We start from the raw sequence: 20,838 nt of genomic DNA, 5'->3' as shown, positions 1-20,838 counted from the left end.
TGACCATTTTCAGTAGAGATATTCCCAAAGTCCATGTGTCCTTTGCATGTTAAATTTAGCTATCATGAGTTACTCAATTTCTAGTTTATCCCTGATGTTAATCCTTGGTCCAGTAGTATTTATAATTGTTTTATAAAAAAGCTTTATGTGGCTATGAAGTAAGGCCTAACAATCTTCCTAGAGCGCTCTATTTCCAGGTTTGAAGGAATGGGGGATTGTGCAACAAGTCATTTTTAACACTGAAGGGAGGGGGTAGTGGAAAAGGTTTAGAGAAGCAGCTGTATGGGGGAAACAGGAATAGGAAGAGTGGTGTCTGTCTGCAGAAACGGAGCAGAAGTGTTGGGGGAAGATGAATGAATAGTGAATGAATGACTGAAACATTTATCAAATGCTTACTAGGTGCAAAGCACTGTGTTAAATGCAGGGGATACAAATAGAAAGATAGTCCTTTGCTCTGAAAGAACTTGTATTCTGATGGGGTAGACAACACATACCAAAGCTTTCATCTGTATCAGATAGAAAAGTCCCATGGTCCTTGGGGATCTCTTTGTGGTGTTGAACCTTTTGACAGTGCCCACGTTTTTGGTAGCAAGAGCTTTCTTTTCTAGCTATGACTGGAGCAGCTGGAGTGGCCAGGCGGCGTCTCAAGTTGCTTTCCATGGTGATGGCTGAGGGTCCTAAATGGGAAGCATAGCTATTCCCAAAGTTCATGGTCATGGGCTGACTCCATCGGGATCTGAGGGAACTGGTGGTCAACATGGTGATTGTAATTTAACTTGCCTGATACGTGCTGCCTCCTGTCTCGTGGTGCTTTGCCAGCTAGGCTGGCTTGCCTGCCCTCTGTGTCTCAGTTGGTAAGAAATCTGCTGATCAGATGGCATGGAAGAGGAAAGAGAAATCCCAGTGGCTAGGTCAGCCAGAGATGAATGATTTTGATGTTAATGTTGAAGCATGATTTACTGAATTGGAGTACGTTCAGACATTGAATTATGTACTAGTGTCCTAATATGGTAGAGTAAACTATTACCATGGAAAGAAAACTAACCTACCTGTATTCTGGGATCCAATGAAAATAACATTTTCTTCATTGGCTTTCAAAATCAGCTTTTTAACATCTTAGCAGTATATTTGACATTCTGTACTAGTGAGTTTGATTTTATTTTCTCACTTCTTTAGACAGTACCTCCTGGGCAAATCAGCAAATTTGGAAGCCTCCCTCCCAAAGTCCAAGGACCTGGCCCTTCAGCAGATGACAATGCCTTTGGCACTCGAAAAGCCCGATCGTCCTTTGGACGGGGCTTTTTTAAGATTAAAAACAACAAGAGGACAGCAAGTGCACCAAACCTGGGTATGTAGGGGCAAAATAAACATCTGTTCCTAAGTCTTCTTTGCATCCATGGATGTTTGGGTCATGTAAACCTGATGGTACATACAGAGGAGTGAGGTTCTATTGATGTCTTTTGCTTCTAAATCACAGTTCTTTCCAAAAGAATCAGTTCTCTGCCCAGATACTCTTCTCTTAAAACAAAGATGAAAGAAAATGGTTCAGCATAGCCAGCAAATAAATACACTCACCATGACTGAGGGCGTATTCCACACACACACAATCTGCTGCCTCTTTAATGAAAGGAGAGATATTTCCCCACTTTTCTCCAGGGCCAAGCTCGGTCATTATAATTAAACAATATCAAGTTTATTTTCCCACATTTACATTGTTGTAGTAATTGTGTATTTTGTTTTCCTAATTCTGCTTACTTGACTCTTAGCATGTCTTTCCATGTTCCTCTGAATTCCTCATATTCATCATTTCTTATGGTGGAATAATATTCTATGACATTCATCTATCACAGTTTGTTTTGTCATTCCCCAATTAATGGACATCCATTTTGTTTCTAATTCTTTGCTACTGCAAAAAGTAGTTACTATGAATATTTTAGTATATAGGGGATCTCTCAATATATATGATACATACATACATACATATAAGAAACATACAAAGGGGGCAGCTAGGTCTCAAACATTTAGTAGCTATGTAACCATGGATAAGTCACTTAACCCTGTCAGTTTCCTCATCTATAAAATGAGCTGGAGAAGGAAATGGCAAACCCCTCCAGTATCTTTACCAAGAAGACTCCAAATGGGGGCATGAACAGTCAGACACCACTGAACAACAGCATACAATATACTTAAAGGTACACACACGTACACACATGCATATATGTATGTATGTATCTATGTATGATATACCTCACACACACACGTTTATGTATCTTGACCTCCTTGAGGTATATGTCTAACCCTGCAATTGTAAAGATTTTTTTTCTTTAAAATTATAAGTCAGTGAGTATTTAGATACAATATAATCTTTACAAATAGCAGAAAAATAGCACAGAAATAGAAATGAGTAAGTCAAACAAAGGAGATATTAGTTTGTCAATCTATGCCGAAATTCAAAGTATTGTTCTTTGAAAATAACTCTAGAGAGGGGCAGCTAGGTGGCGCAGTGGATAGAGCACTGGCCCTGAAGTCAGGAGGACCTGAGTTCAAGTGTGGCCTCAGACCAAGCACTTGAAACTTACTAGCTGTGTGACCCTGGGCAAGTCACTTAACCCCAATTGCCTTAAAAAAAAAAAAAAGGACTCTAGAGAGATGCTGTGACAATTCAACAGTGTATAAGCCTTTTAACCTACTTCCTTCTTTGTGATTTAAACTTTTGAGATCAAATAGAAGAAGAATATATCTAAAGGCTTTTTCTCTTTTCATCATAAACCATTTCACATCCATTTTGGTGGTAAATAAAGTAACCTTATGTTGTTCATTTTAACAAAATTTTCCATATAACATCAGTGCTATATGGAGGGTGGGGAGAGAACAAGCGGGCATGCATTTATTGTACTTTCCTTCCCATGGTATGAATTTTGCCAGTAGGAGTTTTGATTTGTATTTTATTTTGTTATTCCTCGTGCTCTCTGCCACTGGGCTGCGTGTGATTTTATGCATTGTTGGGATATCTGAAGATCGTAGCCGAAGTGCAAGTGCACCTACGTTAGGTATAGTACTTCTGCATGCCAGCCTGTGCCAGTGCCGTGCCTTTGAATGTAGCTAACCTCTGATTTTGGCCAGTGCAATTGCTAGAAAGTAGGCTGGCAGTAATCAGAAAATAAGATTCTTCGCGCTGAGATTTTTATTTCTACCCACCTCTTACTAAAAGGAATTTTCTATTTAACCCTCGCCCACAGCTTCAAGCCTACTCTTCTGTTCCATTATAACCTATACTAATGAGAGCTCTTGTGAGTGTACTTGTGATGACTTAGAAGCTCACTCTTCTTCTCAGAAGGTGGTAATGTAGGAGAGTAATGTGCAATTAGGTAGCCTTTAACAGCTTTATCTCCATGTTTTCTCCATCTTGGGTGCTTAGTAGCTTAGATATCATTATGCATTCATTACTGTCACCAAAAACATCCTTCCTTAATGAGAAGAGAAATTATTAACTATTAAACATTTTGCCTCTGTGGCTCTGTGATCTTTTCCTTGTATTTGACTTTCTGAAGGAATATTGTCAGCTGAAAAGAGAAGAAGTCTTTGGAAAATCTCACAGCTGATAACTTTTAGGCTTATCTCAGATCTTTTAGAGGATGAATTATTGTAGTACTTTTGAGGGATTTTTGAAGAAAACTTGTGAGATGAGTAATCAGCTTACTTCAGTGGGTCTGAAAAGATCTTAGAAGACAAATATTTTATCACAAAAAGAAGTAGAATTGGGGAGAGAATAGCAGGAAAGCTACCTTGACTCTCAAGTAGCAAGTCACTAGAAAAAGAAAAATAAAGAATAAAAATGAGATTGGACTACTATAACTGAGGAGGACAAAGATAATCTGTTCTAGGGGTACCCCTTAACCTACTTCAGCTGCAGAGGAAGAACTAAAAGCTTTCTTTGTTTTCTCCCAGGATGTCCCTGTTTTCATGTGTAAACATTCCCATCTCTGTTTATAGATCAGGGCAGAAGTAGGACATATATACTCAAGAAAAGCCAAATGACCTATCTCATGCTATATTTTTTGGTAGCCAGACTGAGCACTGCTGTGTGTGTTGGGGCCAGGGGTCAGAGGGAAGAGAGGAAGGCCCCGACCTGACCCTCTTTTGCCATCTATTTTCAAATGTTTTTGCCCCTTTCTTTAGAACACATTCTCGTTTTGCTGAAAGGCATATGCTGCTTATCTATAATAACCTTGCCATCACAGCTTTGCTTCAATAGAAAATGAACCTCTGCAATTTCTCTGATCTTGTTCAAACAGCTGTTGATGTGTTTTCTGGATAATATTTTCTTTCCTTTATAAAATTTAAAGTATTACATTAAAGTAGCCATACTCCTTACGCTCATGTAGCTGAAGCTTTCTTCTACTGGGAGGCCTAAGGCCATTGGGAATGCAGGCAAAAGAAGCAGCAAGATGGACTGCTTTTCTCCAGGCACATGTGGATGTTCACCCTTCAAGTTGGCCCTTTATCAAAGGAGAAATTTTGCTTTCATAAGTCAATTTCAAAACAACTCAAGAAATGATTATTTGTATAATTTTAAAGCCTATAGAAATATCAGGCATTACATTTCAATGCAATGGTTTATAAGTTAGAGACATGTAATTTGTTGACTCAGAGTTCCCAGTGAAAAATCACAAATAAAACTGCACTCCCTTCAAAAAACTGCAACAATTAGATAATAGAATTAGCTTTTCCTGAAGTGTTAGATTGGGATAAAATGAAAAATGACTTTTTACGTAATTTTTAAAACAATATTTTTCAGGGATCATTCAATATGCATTTATTGAGTGGCTGTTAATATGTGAGTCACAGTGGTAGGTACAAGAAGAGTGATAGAAAGATGAAAAAAGACATAGTAGGAACTATGTACTCTAAAGGTGCTTGGTTTAGTAGAGGAGAGTAAGATAGTTAAATAAATGATTTAGCAACTAGATGGTACAATGGGTAGATTGCTGGGCTTGGAGACAGAAAGGCCCGAATTCAAATGCAGCTTCAGACACTTAGCTAGATATGTGAACCTTGGACAAGTCATTTAACCTCTGTTTTCTCACATTTCTCTTCTGTAAAATGGGGGAGAGTAATAGCCCCTACCTCCCAAGGTGGTTGTGAGGATCAAATGAGATAATAATTAGGAAGTACTTAATATAGTGCCTGCTACAGAGTCAGTACTATATAAATGTTGTGATGATGATGATGATGATTATGATGCTATAAGACAGTTTGCAATAAATACTTTAAGTACAAAGTGCTACAGAAATTGAGGAACTGATTACTCCTAATTGAGGGGATCAGCTTTTGGAAGAGGTTGAATTTGAGCTTGGGTCTCAATATATGGTGGCAGATAGGACTCCAGGCAACATGCACGGTGTCAGCAAAATTGTGGATATGAAAAAGTTCCAGATGTGTTCAGGGAATGGTGATTTGTTTCGTTTGGCTAGTGTATATATGTTAGAAGATTAACCTGACAATGTAGGTTGTGCTCATGAATGCCAAGCTAAGGAATTCATACTTGACTTAGCAGGCAATAGAGAACAATAGGCTTTTGAGTAGAGGAGTAACATAGTTAGAGCTGGTGGCCTTGGGAGAGCAATTTAGGAAGCTGCTGCAGAAGTCAGGGCAGTAAGTATAAAGGCCATACACCAGGATAGTAGTAGTGACAGTGTTCTGGAAGGGACAGATTTGACACTTTTCAGACTAATATTGTGAGGACTTGGTGACTGATAAAGGCAGCAGTCATGGGAGAGAAGAGTAGAAGGTGACACTAAGGATTTGTATAATAGCGATGTTATTAACAGAGGTAGAAGTCAGGGTTCGTTTTGAGGGGAGAATGAATGAGGGTTTGGGGCATTTGTTTTTGAAGAATCATTGAAGGTTATTGAAGTGTAAACAACTAGGAGGAAATTGAAAATGGTGTGGGAGCTTAGAGGAATAGTCTGAGATAGAGATTTTGGACTTAGCACAGTTGATAGTTTATGCCATGGAAAAAGATGAGGTCACTAAAGGAAAGAATAGAGAGACAAAAGAAAAGGCAAAAAGAGTCTCAGAACTGAACTTTGGGGAATGGAGGGAGGAAGACACAAAGGAGAAAAAGACAGGGTGGTCCAAGAGGAAAGGATGATCAGGATAATGCAATGATCAGGAAAATTTCCCCATGAATAATTTTTGGCAGTAATTACATGCTACAGAAAGGATAGAGACCAAGAAAAGACCATTTGATTTGAAAACTAAAGGAAATCATTGATGATCTTCAAGAGAACAGCTTACAGATAGGTTCAAGACATGCCACCAACTCTGCCTCCCCCTAAAAAAAAGGCATGACATCTCTGTAACCTTTTTCATCTAGGGTTTCTAAGTTATTTTCATTTTTAAGCTAATTTACTATTCAGATATCTAGTTGACTCAAATTCTTGGTTCATCTTTTGGTAGCTACAGTGTGGGATACCAGCAGGAGAGATTGTTATATGTTCCTGAAACTAAATAAACTAACATTGATTGAATTTCTTCCACAGTTCTAAATTCAGTGAGTCTTTTTGTTTTGCTCTTGGAATAGCTGAAACAGAAAAGGAAACTGCTGAGGACCCAGCTGGCTTATCATCCCTAGGAAAGGATGCAGAGTGCACCAGTCCCTTCCAGATATCTCCACCTTCTCCAGACTCTAAAAAGAAATCCAGGGGTATCATGAAGCTATTTGGAAAGTAAGTGAAAGAGGAAAATTTAGGACTCCTCATGAATAGCTCAGATTTCTCTATTTCTCTCGAATAGCCAAGAAAATATCTTACATATAATGGAGACTCAACAAATATTTGCTAATTTGATTAAAGAAACCTATAAATGGACAATTTAGCTGAGGTTGGACAGGGTAAGTTACCATTTTAGGTCACTTTGAGACATATGGAGAAGAATATCGTGAACTCAACCCATCTACTCTCATGTGTAGCTGAATTTCTAAAGTAGAGAAAAGAGAGAGGAGGCCATGAGGTACAGATTAATTAAAATGTTCCTCTTGAGATCTCTAAGCTGCAAGGTCTTCAGACATTGTGTATTGTTGTATCTGTTTGGTCCATTATTCAGACTTAGGAGGAGCCAATCTACCACTTTCAATCCAGATGATATGTCTGAGCCCGAGTTCAAAAGAGGAGGAACACGAGCGACCGCTGGACCCCGTCTGGGTTGGTCTAGAGACCTGGGGCAGTCGAACAGGTAAGAAAAACAAAACCAACTGATAGAAAGAGTGCTTTCCAGCCCTATTCACGAGCAGGTAGGTGGTGCAGTGGATTGAGTGCTGAGTCAGGAAGACCCAAGTTCAAATCTGGTCTCAGACACCTATTAGCTGTCACTTAACCTTTGCCTCAGTTTCCTCATCTGTAAAATGAGGATAATGATGGCACCTACTCACGGGATAGTTCTGAGGATCAAACAAAATAATAATTGTAAAGTGCTTAGCACAGTGCCTGGCCCATTAGAAATGCTATATAAATGTTAGTCATGATGATGATGATGATGATGATATTGTTAGTGAATAGAATGTTGTTTGCAATTTGAAGACACTGTTCACTGAAGTGAGTGGTGAAATATCCAATTTTATATGCCTCATCTTTCACCTATTTCTCTTTAGAGCATGGTGATAAGATACTGTGAAGAAGGTCAAGATAGGGTAAGCTAGTCCAGGGACTCAAGTATTGGAATGTCTCATGTATGATACAGTACGTTAGCTACCGAAGCCTGTGAAAGCAGGACGATCGAAAGCTTTTTAAGATTCCTTAAATTTCTCAGTAAGTATTTCTGTGTCTTTTGAATATTAAGGCTGAGTAGTTTCTTATATTTGTATCATGGTTCAGGACTCCTTCTTGGGCTATTTAACTGGCTTATTGCAAAAAGAAGGCTAGAATTGGCAAATACCTGGTCCAAGATGTGAAAACAAAAATTTTTAACAGTGGCAATGGACTAGAAACTCCCGTATTCTTTGTCTCCTGTACTCTTTGCCGTGTTTTGTGTTTTTTTTTCTTGTCCTTAACAGGATCTTTTTGTGTCATAAAGGTCCTCTGGAATTTATGGAGTACAAGGGTGCAATAGAAAGAAGGTCATCTCTAAATTTTTTATTAAATAGGAATTCTATTTGTAAATTTAAATATATTAAGTAAGAATTAAAACATTCTCCCTTACTGTTCCTTTAATTGAATTAATATTCTCTTCTAATTTCTTTCTTCCTTATTGAAATTTCTGGAGAGAAAACATAACTCTGCTAAAGTTATCACAGTTGGATTTAGGTGTATTTCAGTCTTCTGAGGGATTTGCCCCTCTTGCTAAAACTCAAACAAGAAATGGGAAGGATTAAGAAAGTACCACCCATTTATTTTATTGCTTCTTTTAAACAATGTGTTTGGCTGAACCACACTGAAACTTCCATTTTAGCCTATATTGTTTCAGATTTAATTGAATAGTGTGGCCCTAGAAGGCAACTTGTAATTCTACTGGTTCTCTTCCTTCCCAAATAAGGAATCACATATTATTCTTTACTTAGCTATATTAGAGGAATGGTCAAAGAGATGCCAGATCATCAGCAAAGATATTGTTCAGTGCAAAAATATAAATCTGAGGCTTTTAAATTTGTAATATTTTCATTTTCCTCTTAGTGACTTGGATATGCCGTTTGCCAAATGGACAAAAGAGCAGGTTTGCAACTGGCTCTTGGACCAAGGGTTAGGTTCGTACATGAATTCAGGCAAACACTGGATTGCATCTGGGCAAACTCTTTTGCAGGCTTCTCAGCAAGATCTAGAAAAGGTGAAGGTTTTTTGTTTGTTTTATTTTGCTTACCTAAATTATTCTCTGATGAAAAAATATATATTTATGGTTTCACAGTCTAGAACAGAGATAAGAAGAGGGGAAACCTAAAGTTTCTGAGTAAGTTTGTGTGTCTTGCTTCATATCCATATCCTGTCAAAAGATTTAGTCTCTTTGAGAGTAAGGACTAAGTCTTTATGATGTCCTAGGCACCATCTAGACCAGTGTGAGCATTAAATGTTAAATAATGGCATGAACATAACAATGCAGTGTCATGATTGTAGCCCCTTCCTCACCCCACCCCCAGTCATCCTGCCTCTCCTATAGTCATTTCTAAACTCCACCTTGTAAGAAAGGTCTGTGCTTCAGATTCAGGCTCCATTAAACTCCTTGTGCTATAGGGGTGAGCTTGCATTGTTGAAGGCCCTGCTAGTAAAGAGCAAACTTTGGCAGGTCCTACCAAGCTGGAAAAGTTTTTTCTATATGCTCAGGAACAGTGCCTATGATTGTTCTGTGTCTGTGATTACTGTGTGAAGAGAATCCTACCTAGCAATTTTCATAAAAGCCTATGACCAGAAAGGCAGCCACTAGTTACTGAATTTTTTGGTCAGCATAACTCACAAAAACATCTAGTAAGCCACGGAGAAGTTGTAATCTGCATAGATGGAGGGAGTATCCTTACCAATGAAATCACAGATTGGAAGTGTTAATATGTTTTTAATAAAATAATGAGGAAAATTGTCATTACAGATGCTCTGTAATGTGTAGGTCCTGCTCTGTGAAGGAGACCTACAATATAAGTGAACATGTAAAATACTCTAATCCTGGTGGGTGTGGTTTTACAAAATATCTTTCCAAGGACTGAGCTACATGTTCTAATCAGCCAACAAGACTGAATTACTTTTCTGATTCTCTGTAGGCCTGGGATTTTTAAAACTTCACTTTGGGGAAAATGAATTTTCATTCTTCGTTGAAATCATCCAGTTCTCTCTGCTAGAACTGTGAAATAAATTGGTTGTTTATTCCTCTAGGAACTGGGAATTAAACATTCACTTCATCGAAAGAAGCTACAGCTAGCTCTACAAGCCCTGGGATCTGAAGAGGAAACTAATCATGGAAAGCTGGATTTCAACTGGGTTACTAGTAAGATTTTATGATTCTCATAAAAGCTCCTGCTAATTTTGTTTCTTGAATTGCAGGAAAGTAGACCTTGTTATATAAATTGTTAATAAATATCACATAGTTTTGTGAGGAAGAACTAATAGTCTTGGTTTGTTTGTTTTAGGGTGGTTGGATGACATTGGTCTTCCCCAATATAAGACTCAGTTTGATGAAGGAAGGGTAGATGGTCGGATGCTCCATTATATGACTGTTGTAAGTAATTCTTCCTTTTGCCACCAGCAAAGCTGTCAAAGCCCATTTTGTTACCCTCATAATGCCATTCATGATAAGACCCTGTTATTTCTAGGCTTTAGCATTCCTGACATTCTCAAAAAATCATCTTACTTTTTGCATTCATATTTTGTGACCTGCCCTTGGTCCCATTTTCCATATGTCTTTTAGATATCTGAGTTGGTTGATGAGTTTTCTTCACTCCCATGTGAGTCTTTTTAGATAACTTCCACTTTTCCTTCTCTCTTAGAATTGTTTGTATTTATGCCTTCAGAATTTTGTTCCTGAGAGTGGCACACCTCTCTTGATGCCTGTAGAATTCTCCTTGTAAAATTTTAGGTTGAAGAATTTACTCACTGGAAATTTTTAATGTTTAATGTTACTTTACTAATCTCTTTTTCCAGTATTATGCTCTTGAATAATATATGCCATTTCCTTCTTATAATCTAGTCAAGAGCCACATCTCATCAAGTGTCAGTGATATCTAAGGATAACAGATGTACCATCTTGTCTTACATCCTTCTGACAGCATTTAGTAAAATAAAAATAAGAGTATAAGTTATAATGTCATGCCATGGATAAAAAAGTCCTTGTCTAGTAATATGTTAAATGTGTTTTTATATCCTTATATCAAGATACTATCTTTCAAGAAAATTTATCTAGTTAAACCTAGAATTTCCTTCACTGGCAACTGCAGGAATTGAAAATAGTTATCAATGTTCCATGCCTGCTCTCTTTTTTTCTTTTAAAATATAACAACCTTGAAGCAGTTAAAAAGCTTAATTTCTTCTCCTTTTTATCACATCTGTTATCACTAAGGTGTGCCTCGTATGACTTTTTTTCCTTTTCATATACTGCAGGTGTTTTGGGGTGGGTCTGGTGCTTATCTTAGCACTGCCTTCAAAATTACCTTCCCTGAAATAAAGTCTTTTCTGCGGCATCTGCATTTTATATCTCTACCTAATTATCATCATCATCATCATCATCATCATAGGTAGCATTTGCATACAGCTTTATGATTTGCAAAGTGTTATGATTCAGTGATTAATTGATTAATGAAGAGGAAATTTTGAAACTTTGATCAATTTCTCCCCAATGTCTTTACCCTAGTTAGCAGTGTATTTCTAAAATTGTTTCAAAGCCTAGCATGAAAGATTGGGGCCAAGTTCTTCAACCTTTCTCTTGTGGATTGAATGGGAAATGGTAAATAGCCAAAAGTTTAGGGAATTTTCTTGGAACAGCAATAGCTATTGGAACCTTCCTTTTCTCCACTAGTTAAGAGCTCTGATTAGGAGATCTGATCTTGCGGTTGCCTTTAGTGGTAGTTAACAGATGCTTTGTCAAAAGATTGTTGGTACTTAGAGAATTTGGAAATATGCCACTGGATACTCCACTAACTTGGAGGACTTGATTTTGTGAGATTAGAAGAAAGTGGAGAATTTGACTTTAAAGTCTGATTTTCCTGATAAAGGAAAGATTCTTATTATAATCCAGCATATGTACTAAGTATTTCTTCCCTTTTCCCCTCCAAGGATGATTTGTTGTCTTTGAAGGTTGTTAGTGTGCTACACCATCTTAGTATCAAAAGAGCCATCCAGGTGCTAAGGATAAATAACTTTGAACCCAACTGTCTACGGAGGCGACCATCAGATGAGGTAACATTTGCTATTAAGTCTACTTGTACTTTCCAGGTATCTCAGTGCCTAAAAGTAACTAGAAAAACCCAATATATCTGCTCTCATTTTCTCAATTCCATATATACTGGATTTAAAGTTAGAGGACCTAGGTTAGAATCTCAACCATGCTACTTATCACACACACGATTTCATTTTTCTAAGCCTCAGTTTCTTCATCTGTAAAATGAGAAGATTGGGTTAGATGACCTTTGATGTGCCTTCCAGCTCTAAATCTGTGTTCTTACATGACTGTTCTCCATGTTGATAATTTTAAAAAATCTGTTCTTTGGAACATATCATAACCTGTCATAGATTTTAGATCTGGAAGAGACCCTTGTAGGATATCTACCTCCCTCCCCACCCTCCTACCCTCTATTACAAACAATAACAACTTTCTGCTTTTAGAATGCTGGACTAGGGAGTCAGGAGCCTTAGGCAATATAGGGCAATTTCTTTTTCAATAAAGCAATACATTTAATAGTAATGGTAATATTTTACTATAATCTAATACATAGATATGGGACGTGTATATAATGAGTGAAATAATTTGGAATATGTAGTATAAATATATATAATTTTTAGTAAAGGAAATTTAAGTTATCTGTGTCTTTAAAATGTTTTAAAATGTACTTTAATCTTTGTTCTAAATAGCAAGTACATTTGCAGCCCAAAAAGGGTGTGTGCCTGGATGTGGGGATTTGATTATACAGGCAGGGTGGGAATTATTGACAAAAAAGGAAGGGTTAATTAAGACTTGAACCTGTATGTCAACAACTAAAACGTCAGTGGTTGCTTGTTCCCATAGAATAACATCACTCCCTCAGAAGTTTCTCAATGGACCAATCATCGAGTGATGGAATGGCTACGTTCTGTAGATTTGGCAGAGTATGCGCCAAATTTGAGAGGGAGTGGTGTGCATGGTGGACTCATGGTAAAGCTGTGTTTCAACTTAAAATGTATTTGATATATTTGGTGAACATAAGTACGAGACATTTAAAAAGTTATATATGTAGCATGTGCTTATTTCTTCTGTGTTTTGATCAGTAGTATGGTGTCAGTTTGGTAACATGAATCCTCATAGTATTTTAAATCACTTAGTCCATGCCTCTGCTCTTAGGGAGAAATATAACTACTTATCTCAGACAGGTTCAAATTTTTAGAGATCTTCAGGGAAGAATCATAGAATCTTAAGAGTTGGAAGGGGCTTGAGTCTAGTCTTACCCACCCTTTACTGAAGAAATCCATGCCATCTACCCCAGGCCTGACAAGTGCCATCTGAGTGAAGACCTCCAAGGAGAGGGAATACACCACCTCTCCTTGCACAAGCTGACTTTGTCCCCTGTGTGGCCCTGCCAGGCCCTGTCCAGATATCAGAGATTGTACTAACTTTCAGATTCCTGGAGTGCCCCAGGATATTCACCACCCAGGTGCTTCTGCCCTCTACCTTTATCTCCTTGGGGTATTAGGGGACCAAGGAAGGATATTTTGGTCCGAGGAGTCACAGGGAAAGTGAGTAGAACAGTACCCTTTCCAGAAATAATGGTAGCCTTGATTTGATTGCTGGTTCTAGATATTATAAATTTCCTTATTGTTACATTTTAGTGGGTAATAATCTTACTCTAGAGTTACTCATATACTAGTTTATATAATTGTAAATACTGTTTAAATCCAGTTCCTTTTCCTGTCCTATATGGATCTGGATGATACCTAACCACCATTCTCCATGTAATAATCTTTGCTGTAATTGAAAGCTTTTCTATTGATTATGTATGTATAGATGTTACATCCTGAATATTGGTTTTTAGTATCATTGACAAAAATATGCTTACAGGTTCTGGAGCCTCGTTTTAATGTTGAAACAATGGCTCAGTTGTTAAACATTCCACCAAATAAAACACTGTTAAGACGGCATTTGGCCACCCATTTCAACTTATTGATTGGTGTTGAGGCTCAACGTCAGAAGCGTGAGGCGATGGAGTCACCAGATTATGTACTTCTAACAGCTACCGCCAAAGTGAAAGTAAGTTTAGGTTCCCACCACTGAGTGTGTGTAAACAACCAAGATTCTATGGGATCACATCAGGGCGTCCTGTTAATAGGGCTTTACTCCTTTCATAAGAATAGAGAATATTAGTTTGTAATTGAGTTACCTAAATAATACATAGAGTAGCATTTTACATATGTGAATCACTGATATAAGAGACCTTAGTCAATTAAACCTTTGTTATTTCACCAAAATTACAGTGTACAAACATTCAGGAAGTGCTTTATAATCACCATATTGTTAAAGAGGATACTGTATAGCCTAGAACAAAGTATTATATGGTTTCCAGTCTCTTATGTGGCTATATCCAGAAGATAAGGAGGGTGTTTCCTTGTTTAACAGCAGCTGCTAGATGTACTTAATCAGTGAGCAGCTATCTGTAAGGTTTCAAGAGGCACCAGAGAAATGAAGCAATGCGTTTATATTGGAAGAAGGTTAAAAACGATATAGGCTAAAAAACTATATTAGGAATGTCTGCCAACTTAGGTGGATTCTTAAATGATATCTGATTCGGGTCCAGTCCAGGCTATTTCTTTGTCTTATTTTTCCAAACAGGATATTTTAATAAGCTTAAATAAAGATAAAGATCTAATTACAAACCCTTGTCCTTACCAGCCAAATAAAGAAAAGATATATCAGATGATTACCTTACCCATGTCCATCTAAGGATCATTATGAAATTTAAGACAAAGCTCATTTTTCAACTTTGGGTGCATGAAGTTAGGGACTTCAGTCATTCCTTTATTGGGCCCAGGTTTAATCATCAATTTTCTTATTTGTAAATGGCTTATAATTAAATAATGAATATATCAGGTCTCATGAGCCCCTAAATGATTTTACTGAATTACTGGTTTCACATTTTTCTTTTAAAGCCAAAGAAACTCACCTTCAGCAATTTTGGGAATCTAAGAAAAAAGAAACAAGAAGATATGGAGGAATATATATGCCCAATGGAATTGGGACAGGCATCACGAAATGCAGCCAAGAAAGGATACAGTCCTGGTTTGGACATTCGTCTATATGATGATGATGATTTGGACAGACTAGAACAGGTAAATGAGAATGTGAGTTGTTCAGATACTAACTGGCATATGAGTTCTAATATAAGTTATAATCATATTTATGTTTTGATTAGAGCTTTTAATAACATTTCTTTTGTGTCATAATCATAGATCATAATAATGCTATTAACAGATTTTATTCCCAGGATAAATGTCAAAGTTATTCTCTCCATCTGACTAAATTGTCTGAGATGGCAGCTACTAGGTGGTACTGTGGATAGAGCATTGGGCCTGGAGTCAGGAAGACCCGAGTTCATATCTCGCCAAAGACACTCATACCTCTGTGTCCTTGGTCAAGTCACTTAACCTGTTTACCTCAGTTCAGCTGAAAAATAGGGTGGTTGTGAGGCTCAAATAAGATATTTGTAAATCACTTAGTATTAAAAGTATCTAGAAACATAGTAGGAACTATATAAATGCTTATCATCTTCATTATCATATGAATAGAAATTAAGGGAAGCCAGAAATATTCAGGGTACATCCTTGACCTTTTCAGAATGAAAGGAAATCATGATCATTCAACAAAAAAAAAAATAATAATCTTTTGGTGTCTTTGTCAAAGACAAAACGATGGAACAGTGAGTTGAGTGGTCCATCATTCTAATCTTCTTGCCTTTTCATACATTTTTTACTAACCTTTTATTATAAAGATATTCTTTTTATAGCTAATTTATATCGTTGTGGATACAGTTTAAGTCCTTTTCCTCTTCCTGCTCTACCTATACATAGCTGGTTAATAGTTGACCACCTTTCTCCATGTAATGATCTTCACTCACTCAATAAACATTTATTAAGTGTCTACTCTGTGCTAGGCACTGGGCTAAGTGCTGGGCACTTGACTATATTTAAAAGCTCTTCTTAAGACACTAATTATGTGTGTGCATGCTGATGTTTATAGTGATTGCTTGCTGTAGATTAATTCCAGGAGAAAATACTTGTGTGTGAAGGTTCAGTTTGCCCCATTTGATATTACTACAACGTCTTCTGGACCCAAGTCCAAGTATATGGTCATACCCAGAAGAATTCATTAGGTATAACATGTAGTATTACTACTTTGATTATTGGTAATTGCTGCATTTGTCTGAAATCCAAAAACCTCTGGATGATTTGTTTCACGCAGATGGAAGATTCAGAAGGAACAGTAAGGCAAATTGGGGCATTTTCAGAAGGCATCAACAATTTAACGGTAAGTATCTAACATGCTTTTTGGATATCCTGACCTCAACAAATCTAAAATTATACAGTTCTTGAGCTTTTGATTCACATTTTGTATAACTCTCATTCTTTGTTTTCCAGCACATGTTAAAAGAAGATGACATGTTTAAAGACTTTGCCACACGTTCTCCTAGTGCTAGTATTACAGATGAAGACTCCAATGTGTGACAGTGACAGTGACGGCTGGATACCCATTAAGAGTCCTCTTTTCTGTCCCATTTCAGAAACACATTCAGGAGATGTGCTGGGCTACAGATTGTTCTTTCTATTGCGTTCACTTCTACTTGTTTAGAAGTGATATTTTTTTCAAGGGGACAAGGGAGGGGGTGGGGTAGGTGTCTATTCTGAAGTTGCCATGAACAATGAAACACTGTTGAGTGGTAGTATAATGGTTTTTACTCTATTTAATGTATAATTCTGTGACATATTTAAAATATTGCTTTTTAAATGATGTTACCATTTTGTTCCTCTTCACATTAATGGAAGACTTTGGAAGAAAATGAGCTATTAAGTAAAGTATTCCATTTCATTTACTGTGGCTTTTTTAAACAAAAATTAAGTGATTACTGATAAATTTCTCAACATCAATACATAGAATTCCTTAACTATTAAATGTGTTCACCTGAATGTCACAGTTATATCCTTACATGCCTTTTTACTATTTCTGTCTTATTTTTGTACATTTTTCTAAGCATGTATACACACTTAAATATATTAAATCATAGCAAACAGAACTTTTATTTTATGACATAGGAAGATAATGAAAAGATTGTTGTTGTTGTTGTTGTTTTTAAACAAGTATTGATTACCATTTGTATATGTACCAGCTGGTTCCTGGAAAGATTAGACTTTTTCAACTCGGGACTTTATCATCTTACCAAATGCTGACAGTGTTGACCATTGTGACAAAATTAGTGACAAGTTAAGTTAGTAAATCCGAAATCCCCAAGAATTATTTTTCTACCATATGTTGGAATATTATGCTATTTAAGATTTTGACTTCAAATCTTGGATTCTTTTACTTAAGAAGAAGAACTTGAGGGCTATTTTTTATTCTGCAACTAGAATAGCTTTTTTTTTTATTCCAAAGGATTCATTTAGAAAGAATTTCAAAATTAAAAAAAAAACTTTATAGTATTAAACTCCTTATCATAACCCTACCAGTAGGTTGCCTAGTATATTTTAATTGTAAACCCTTCCTGCTACCAATGAATGGAGCTTTTAAAATGGGTAATTTCCCTAAAGTTTTATCCCAAAATAAAGTTCCATCCAATCAATTTAGTATTCTTATACTGGAAAAGTAGTTTGTGATGCCAGTTTTGTGATGTTAAATGGAGTCTAAGCTGTTCTGTAGTTCAGTGGTCCTATGTTTTTGGAAAGAGAAGAGAAAACTACAAATAAAACCGTTGCCTACTATTATATTTTTTTAAGGGTTTTGGGAAATTATTGAACCAATAATGTATGTACATAAATTGTCAGGCTAATGAGTACACATTTACTCCTTTATTCAGTAGGACAACTTGGGAAGTAGTCCTGCTCAAGAATTTTAATGGAGTTCATAAATACTATTAGGATACATAAATTGCAAACTTTATTTAAATATCAGAGACATAAATTTTCCATTTGTCACTAGGAGATTCTTCCTAGGTCTTGTAGTTTTAGATTATTTATTTATAACTGCCGTGAGTTGATAAGAATATTATTATGCTACCTTTAACTCTACCACTCATTATTTGATAATGGCATCAGAAACTGTTATTAATTTACTGTGTTCATATTTTAATAAAAATACAAATGGCCATGCATTTTGCTTATTGGAAAATTCCTTACCAACTTCTTGTTATGGCCCTAAATAATAATATCTGGAGAATAATATAAATGCCAAATTAACTTCATTTAGTACAATCTAGCTAACAATTTTTATGACACTGTTTTTAAAAAGAAAATTATAAAAGCGCGCACTACTGGGTATTTCTATGGAATAGCAAATAAAAGTCAATTGGAAATTTCCATGTACTCTGATTTCTAGTCTTCTTTAATCTTTTTGATAACCTACAAGGTTTATTTTGTGACATCAGTAGAAACATATAATACATGCCAAAGAATAGAAATGTGAGACTATGACTTCGGATATTTTATTGCTAGTAATAAAAAAAATAGGCACCTGGACTAATGATGGGTGGTCATAGTGCATGGGGGTAGAAATATGAAAAATATATTCATTGTCTTCACCTGCAATTTCTAGAAGTAAAAAGAGATACTATGAAAGGAAGGGTATAAAAGGAATTAAGGTGCTAATCTGAATTCAACTAAAAATTTGCAACTGTTTGGGAAGCAAATATTGAGAGTATAAAGTAGAAAAAAGCAAAGTGTGGAATTCTAGGGAAGACTGGATGCTTTGTGTAGATGTTAGTTACTAAGCCTTGTTAAACCAGTTTGAGTCGGTCCAAACAATACACCCAGCTGACAAACCAGGAAGCCTAATTTGTTTATCTACCTATGTCAGGCTATATAGTTAGTGTTTTAGGGTTGGAAAACAGAGATGACCAGTGGCTTCAATGACTATCTACAAAGCTTACTTTGTGAAAAAGAATCTATCCTGACGGCATCTCATTCTGGACATTTTGAAGTCATATAGATTGCCAAGAAGATGGGCCAAAAGTCGTCCCGAGAAGTGACTGGGAAGGACAAGCCTGATCTCTTTGCTGTGTGTGACATTTTCAGTCGAGCTGTGGTCTATGCTGCTCAGAAACTGAAGGACTATCTTGGATTTGAAGATCCTCAAAGTAAACTGTCCCCGGATTCCAACACACTGAATGAGATCTTTTTAATTCATTTTATTAGTTTCTGTCACGAAAATGGAATGGACAAGAAGATTACTACTAACAAAATGACCAAGAATCAGGCCATGTTGTTTGGAGCTGACTGGATCTGGACCTTCTGGGGATCTCATAAGGAAATCCTATTTCAGCTGGCTGTACAGACTTTACAGATGTCCACAGCTCTCCATAATGAATCTAATCCCTGTGACCTGCTGGGCAAGGAAGCGGTATTAGATGTGTGTTCGACGGGGGAAAATCGGTTTGAGAAGATGGAAGAATTCTGTAATTTGATAGGTGAGGATTGTCTGGGTTTACTTATCATTTTTGGTGTGCCAGGAAAGCCTAAAGACATCAGAGGAGTTCTCTTGGACAGTATCAAAAATGAGGAAATTCAAAACAGCTTGTCAGGATTGAAGGCTGTAAAACATTTTATCTTAAACACAAAGAACTGTCTGTCTACCAAAGAACTGTTAGAAAACTACCTGTGTAAAAGTGATCGACTGAATGAATTGGGCAAGGTTTATATTAATTTTCTCTGAATTTTAGATAGCTAAGTAAGCCAAGCAAACAGAAACCCATATGTCAAAGCAAAGAATTTTATTCTTTCAAGCGTAACAGCATTATTTGACGTGACATCATTATTGCGTGCATTTAGTGTGTTAAATGGGTTTAGAACAGCATTGTATAAACTGAGAGATTCACTTCTTTTGGTGGCAAAAATTATGGGTTAGCTGCCATGCTCCAAATGATTGTACTGTTGTGATCATGAAGAAGGAAAAAAGCCATGAAGAAACCTTCCTGAAAAAAAAAAAGAAAACACATGATTCCATGCCATGTAACTTTTGTTCATTTGCTTAGGAAGCCAATAAAACAACCTTGAAAGTTTGTTTTGCAATGAAGGTGTGTCTGTTATTTGAAATAAGGTGAGAATTAATTGTATCTACCCAAACTGTCAAGTGTGTGTATTTTTATCAGTAGGGGAATGGGAAGGTAGATCAGGTTTAAGCTTAAGAAAAATATACAAACCAGTTTAAAACTTGGGTTCCCACACAAAATTGGGCAAAGACTTACTTTTTTCCCCTGTACACCATGATCTACCCATTGTCTACAAAATGGACTCGGGGAAGAATTGTCTGAAGCCTGTGTCTATTATGCAAACTTAATCATTTCATTTAATAATGATTACCATAGTATTCATAAAATCACAGATCTAGAGCTAAAAGAGACCTTCGAGGTCATCTAGACCATCCAGGGATGTTGTTTTCCTTCCCAAGATCACAGAGGTAGTTAGTAGGAGATGGACCTTGAACTCAGATCCTATGACCTCAAGTTCTGGGCTCTTTCCAGTGAACTACGGTGTGTAAAATATGTGAATTTTTAAAATCTCCTTAATAGAGATGGCAGGATCTCTGCTTTAAAGATGAATAAGCCAGGACAACGTTAAACTTGATTGAGAATTAAATGGGAACTCCAAGACCCAAAGTTTTTAGAGAACTTTTGAGTATTGTTTCACTTCTGAATGCTAGATCATAGCTCTCTGATTTACTCTATGGTGATTTAAACAAATAGCCTAACAAGACCTTAGATCTTTTTGCCTCACTTAAAAAAAGATCTTGATTTATATTTATTCTGAATATTACTGTTTACTATTTTATTATCTTTATATATTATATAATGTGCATTATATAATGTTATTCTTCATACTCTCTAAATGGGGGAAATGTTTTTTATAAGTATATTCAATGAAACACAATAATAACTTGAATTTATCCTTTCTTGAATAATGTCCCCATGTACAAGGCCACAAT

General features: G+C 36.5%; 2 protein-coding genes across 7 annotated transcripts in view; both read left to right on the top strand.

The window, feature by feature from the left end:
- The window catches only part of PPFIBP1 (PPFIA binding protein 1), a 208,328-nt gene extending 191,793 nt beyond the window's left edge, over positions 1 to 16,535 (top strand). For 3 of the 6 annotated variants that reach the window (XM_027844331.1, XM_027844330.1, XM_027844332.1), the window contains 13 exons: positions 1,177 to 1,348; positions 3,018 to 3,050; positions 6,587 to 6,731; positions 7,108 to 7,236; positions 8,670 to 8,820; positions 9,852 to 9,963; positions 10,106 to 10,194; positions 11,745 to 11,867; positions 12,694 to 12,819; positions 13,720 to 13,908; positions 14,805 to 14,984; positions 16,114 to 16,179; positions 16,290 to 16,535. In XM_027844331.1, the coding sequence (XP_027700132.1) occupies positions 1,177 to 1,348; positions 3,018 to 3,050; positions 6,587 to 6,731; positions 7,108 to 7,236; positions 8,670 to 8,820; positions 9,852 to 9,963; positions 10,106 to 10,194; positions 11,745 to 11,867; positions 12,694 to 12,819; positions 13,720 to 13,908; positions 14,805 to 14,984; positions 16,114 to 16,179; positions 16,290 to 16,376 (1,602 nt within the window). In that variant the 3' untranslated portion in view covers positions 16,377 to 16,535. The remainder of the gene's footprint in view (positions 1 to 1,176; positions 1,349 to 3,017; positions 3,051 to 6,586; positions 6,732 to 7,107; positions 7,237 to 8,669; positions 8,821 to 9,851; positions 9,964 to 10,105; positions 10,195 to 11,744; positions 11,868 to 12,693; positions 12,820 to 13,719; positions 13,909 to 14,804; positions 14,985 to 16,113; positions 16,180 to 16,289) is intronic. The other 3 variants (XM_027844333.1, XM_027844334.1, XM_027844335.1) reach the window with 3 other exon arrangements.
- A 1,376-nt stretch (positions 16,536 to 17,911) lies between these two features.
- Positions 17,912 to 19,915, top strand: REP15 (RAB15 effector protein). Its single transcript, XM_027844336.1, has one exon. It carries the CDS (start codon positions 18,859 to 18,861, stop codon positions 19,567 to 19,569), a length of 711 nt encoding a protein of 236 aa, XP_027700137.1. The 5' UTR covers positions 17,912 to 18,858; the 3' UTR covers positions 19,570 to 19,915.
- The last annotated feature ends 923 nt before the right edge of the window (positions 19,916 to 20,838 follow it).

Source organism: Vombatus ursinus, unplaced genomic scaffold (assembly GCF_900497805.2).
Source record: "Vombatus ursinus unplaced genomic scaffold, bare-nosed wombat genome assembly UNPS02014941.1, whole genome shotgun sequence".
Lineage (NCBI taxonomy): Eukaryota > Metazoa > Chordata > Mammalia > Diprotodontia > Vombatidae > Vombatus > Vombatus ursinus.
The sequence above is the reverse complement of the archived record's forward strand: the minus strand, read 5'-3'. Positions and strand labels throughout refer to the sequence as shown.

Excerpts from the sequence above, each read along its gene's own strand:
- REP15 (XM_027844336.1), top strand. The coding sequence starts at position 18,859 with ATGGGCCAAAAGTCGTCCCGAGAAGTGACTGGGAAGGACAAGCCTGAT.